The sequence below is a fragment of the Helianthus annuus genome, chromosome 15, assembly GCF_002127325.2.
Source record: "Helianthus annuus cultivar XRQ/B chromosome 15, HanXRQr2.0-SUNRISE, whole genome shotgun sequence".
NCBI classification, from domain to species: Eukaryota; Viridiplantae; Streptophyta; class Magnoliopsida; order Asterales; family Asteraceae; genus Helianthus; species Helianthus annuus.
In genome coordinates, this window is record NC_035447.2 from 98,578,344 (window position 1) to 98,583,086 (window position 4,743).

The 4,743-nt window shown below is 41.5% G+C and overlaps 1 protein-coding gene across 1 annotated transcript; it reads right to left on the reverse strand.

Annotated features, from left to right (window-relative positions):
• Positions 1-1,856: 1,856 nt before the first annotated feature.
• On the reverse strand, positions 1,857-4,343 carry LOC110913941. Its single transcript, XM_022158756.1, has 4 exons — positions 4,171-4,343; positions 3,252-3,388; positions 2,736-3,176; positions 1,857-2,638 (listed from the first exon to the last, which is right to left on the reverse strand). The coding sequence occupies exons 1-4, from the start codon at positions 4,341-4,343 to the stop codon at positions 1,857-1,859; spliced, it is 1,533 nt and encodes a 510-aa protein (XP_022014448.1).
• Between the last annotated feature and the right edge of the window lie 400 nt (positions 4,344-4,743).

Sequence of the window (4,743 nt, forward strand, 5' to 3'; positions counted from 1 at the left end):
AGATGTCCCAAACCACCGGGACGCATGCTTGGAAAAGTGTAGTGAACTCACCTTTGGTTTGCTCGGTAAGATTAACTACCCGTTTATCAGTGGATCAAACACGTCCTAGTAGGAGTACCAGTATCAATCAGTTTTAAGCTTACTTACACGTAGTTCACATATACACACGTAACATGCATTTATCAACAGACAGGATATATCACTTAGTCGTGCACGAATTCCACCATATAAAATATGTTTGCATACTAGGTGCTACACATAAAGAGTAAAACTTTGCATACCACGTTTCAAATAACATCTCATTCCAAACATAAAACAATGTATGAGTTCATGTGCCACTCGCGGCCCGCAGACCCGTCGTGCGAGACCCAGGCCTAATCCGTCCCAGCCCGCAACCCACATGTGATTGCTGGTTCAGCTCCGGGCCCATACAGACTGGCCCAGCTGGCTTAAATTTAATACGCGTGTGGGTGTGTTTGTGGCCCGGTGTCATGATACAGCCCAAAGAAGCTAATTGATTTGTTGCTTATGCGAAGCGGCCCAACCAGATTCATGCACAATTTATTACATTCAGGTGGCCCAATAACATATAGTTTATAGATTTGTTAGGTATATTCATCAGTAACATCAATAATCTCTAAACTAACTACCACCACAATTACCCATGTTTAGTTCGGCCCACTATTTCCCAGCCGACTCACGAAACAGCAATCCCCCAAATAATTTCATTGGCCCAAATTCTCAACATCCACCCTATCACCTAAAAGTTTAATTATCCATGTGCACAATCCAAGGATACCCTATCATCTTAACAATCAGTTGCTAACCACTGGAATCTCAAAGACATCAAATATCAGTTATTATTATAACAAAATCATCCATTGTTATATAACACCTAGTACCCAATAATTACCTAAGAACTAATCATGCACCACAAGAGCAGTCATGTCAAGCACGGAATCATATCCAAACTTATGTCACGTTTCCAATCATAAAACGAGATTATATATTAATATCATTTGTTTCTCACAAGACATCATGTAACGATTACTTTCACATCTTCATTCGTTGATTATTACTAATTGTTCAAAACAAGTTTCAATATCATATGTCACCATACCATTCCTTAACATGCTATACAACCATGATCACATAACATATACAATCAAGATAACTAACTAATATTAATCTAAGGGAGAGGAAAGTAAACTAACCGAAGATCAGAAAAGATGTACGGGAGAGAAGGGGCTGCCACAAGTCCGAAGCTATTAGGGTTTGGGTGTGTGTGTATACGTTTAGGAATTATGAGTGCAACATCCCATGCACAAACATATATGCGTGTGGACTGTGGGCTGGCTTATTATGTGTATGTGGGCCAAGATCTAATACCCTTAATGTTGGACTATAACCACCCCCTTAACCAATTCAGTAATCTAGTTCTATAAATGTGCAAAGTCCATAAAGATGTTGGGTTAAGAATTGGGTTCAAGTGGTTCGGGCCTGACAGTGTGGGCCGAGATGGTTTTAAAAGTGCTTACGACCCAAAGATATGTGCGGCCCATGCCCAAACACACACAATGATCATAACCAATTACATTTACGTTTAATAAGTTTAACATAGGGTGAAACGTTTAGAAAATAACGTTTAGCAAATTTAACGTAGGATGAAGCGTTGGAGAGCAATAATGAGAAGTTAAGATCACGGGCAATGAAACGACACTAACCTTAAAAGTTCGGGTTGTCACACAACCAGTGTCACTTAATAAGAGACAAACGACATTCCACCGGTTTGCTATCAGAAGCCCCGTGAAAAGCATTTGTAGCCACTTATGTCCAGGTGTTGCGTCTATACCAGACTAAACTAATGACTCCATAACATTTTGATACTCAGGTTCATTTATCGTTTTCCATAATTCGTGGAACCGGTTGCACCCAGCATGAAGCTCCTCCCGTATTAACGGCCAGTCCCACTCTTTAAGCGATAAGGCGACCGCTATAGATCGAAACCCACAATTATCATCACCCTGCACATTTTGTATGTGACTGGGGTGTGGATAGAAGCAAGGTGGAATGAACTTTTTGAAGTGCATGAACATATTAACTTGTGCGACAGGCAGCAAAGGTAAGTGTGGTTGCTCTTCCTTTGATTTTGCGACCTTCTTTTGCATTTTCGAATTCTTAGCGCCTTTCGCAATCTCGCCGAATAACATAGGTGTTTCAGCACAATAACTTCGTGACTCGACAAACGAGCTGTGCCTGGTAGGTTCGATGATTGTCTCTTGTGTGCCAAACCCAACGGGTGAATCACTATACTCGTCCTGCGTTGTAAAAAAGTTGTGTCTTGAAGGCTCCATAAACGAATCATCCTTCCTTTGTTGCTGAGCTTTTAAAGTTGGACGACCCCGTGTGTTTTTTTGCATAACTGGTTGTTGGAGCTTCGTCTTCTTGAGTTGTACCAACTCCTTCATCTTTTGAAGCAAGTTTTTCTTGACTTCTCTCGGCTGGGCAATTAAATGTTGTTTGAGAAACGCAAGTTCGTCGTCTAAGTCGAAACAGTCCACCTCGCTCAGTTTCAGTATGGAGTCCAAATTTAACTTTCTCCAAAAAGGGTCTATCAACTCCAACGGGATCATTTGACCTAAGAAACATATCAACAAACAACATAAAACGTGAATAAGATTTTGCGTGATGAAATGCTATGATTATAAAATGTGGTTGGTCGAATAATGTATTACCATTCGTTGTATATGGTTCCAACCGACACGCGCTCGGTAACCCGTAGCTTGTATACAAACGGCACGCGCATGTACCGTTAGATAACTTTAAGTTTTCTATTTCATTTACTTCGGCGGATATCAAGTCTAGGCAGGCATGTGAAACCTTCTTTCGTAGGAGATTAAATATTGGTTTGTTATGTGGATCCAATGTTCGGCTCATGCTTGTTTCAATGCTGCCTTTGATTTCTGTCACCTGGTTTCTTATGAGCTTATCAATAAGTGGTACCACTTTATCCAGGGTGTAATTAGAGTCGCCTAGGTACTGCTTCAAAAGGGCATGTTGACCCTCTGCCCTGTTCGTTGTATGTTGACCGAAGTTCAGATGTTGGTCGCTCCAGAATGAAACAAACCGGTCTCTATATGGTTGTAACCAGATTGAATCCAAATAGTCCATAATCTCTGTAATCAAAGTCAAGTGCAGTTAAGACAAGTCAAATAAATACGATTATTAAACAAAAATAATATAAAACTTACCGTCAGTTTTTTTGCTTGGCAACTTTGATCGTATTCGCTCGTACCAGTAGTTATAGTCAAGATCGGTCTTTGAGTTAATTAGCTTGCGCCACTTGTAAAGAAACCTTTCCCAGCTTTCTTTTGTTTTAAAGCTTTGCCTGCAATGTTTGAAGATGTTTTGTTGTATGTTGTTAGTGCATGCATCTGTCGACTTCGTCTTGTATCGAGTCTTAGATTAGTTTGTATAGTTCAGGGTCGAGAAAATAGGAAGGTTTATATGAGTAAGAAGCTGATTTCGCTCCAAGCCTCAAAATGTTAATTCCGCCCGAAACGGTTTCGAGCGGAATCACAATGGTGCTGATTCCGCTCCAACTGTCATTGTGTCCTCCGGAGCGGAATTAAGACTAGTATATATAGTCTTTATGAGCGAAATCAGAGGGTCAGTTCTTGTTTACGGATACCGAGGTGCTGCTGGTTTTCCATTTGGTTGTACAAGCTGTTATATCAATCAAAAGTGCGATTTAAGTGAATTGCTAGCTGTTTCTACATCAGTTACTTGTTTTCCGCACCTGTAACTGACAAAAACTCCTCTGATAGCCTCATTCGGTCAGCAAACGATCCTACACATGTGCCACCTACACAATGAATGTCTAGCCCTGGGAAACACGGTTGCACATGCGTTCATTAGGGCGCGATCTCTATCCGTTACTATTACACGGGGTTCCATAACACTGTCTAATGAGTGTTTCAACCTCTGTAGAACCCATGTGAAGTTTTCCTGTTTCTCGTTGCTTACGAACGCATGAGCAATGCAAAACGACATCAATGTGGATGTAACACCGATAATCTGGACTCCACAACATGTTCGACTCCAGGTGGATGAAGAAAACATCTTCAACCCGTTCGCCGTTTTGAGATGTTTCAATGGTAAAAAACAAACCCAACCTTCTCCAACCGGTCGAAAAGTATCTGCATTGGAGTCTCGCCGACTTGTTCCATTCGACCCAATTTGGCCCGAGCGTTGTATATGGCGTTTCTTGTTGAGACATTATGGGGGTTCTCTTCTTTAATGGCAGCAAGAATGTCTCGTGGTTTTATGTTCTGATGCGTCATTTACTCCACCGTCCTCTCTTCCGATGGAGTCAGCCTCATTAGGGACGGATGACCCTCTGGATACATAAATGGTTTGTGGTTATGTTTAGCTTCCTCAACCCTTAGATCCCAATAACCTAACCTCTTTCTGTATGTCCCGATCAGTTGGAACTTGCAACCGGTTTTCCTGGTCCCGCTGCGTCTGACCGTGGCTGTTGATTTGTACTCGCCGGCACAATCGAACGTAAGCCAAATTTTTAACGGCTGACCACTTGGGGGTTTATCATAGATGGTGCATTTGGTAACGAGGGCGTAGCCATTTTCGCATCCGACGTCTCTACACCACTCTACCAATTCATCCATGCTAGCGAATTTCTAACGAAAACACTTATATGTGTCAATTAATGATTAACTCAAATGA

Bases quoted from the DNA above. Each gene is read 5' to 3' on its own strand.
- LOC110913941 (XM_022158756.1), bottom strand. From the start codon at position 4,343: ATGACGCATCAGAACATAAAACCACGAGACATTCTTGCTGCCATTAAA. The intron at 3,389-4,170 runs GTTTGTTTTTTA...CAAACATTGCAG, and splicing joins GACCGGTTGGAGAAGGTTGG to GCAAAGCTTTAAAACAAAAG. The intron at 3,177-3,251 runs GTAAGTTTTATA...CTTTGATTACAG, and splicing joins GCCAAGCAAAAAAACTGACG to AGATTATGGACTATTTGGAT.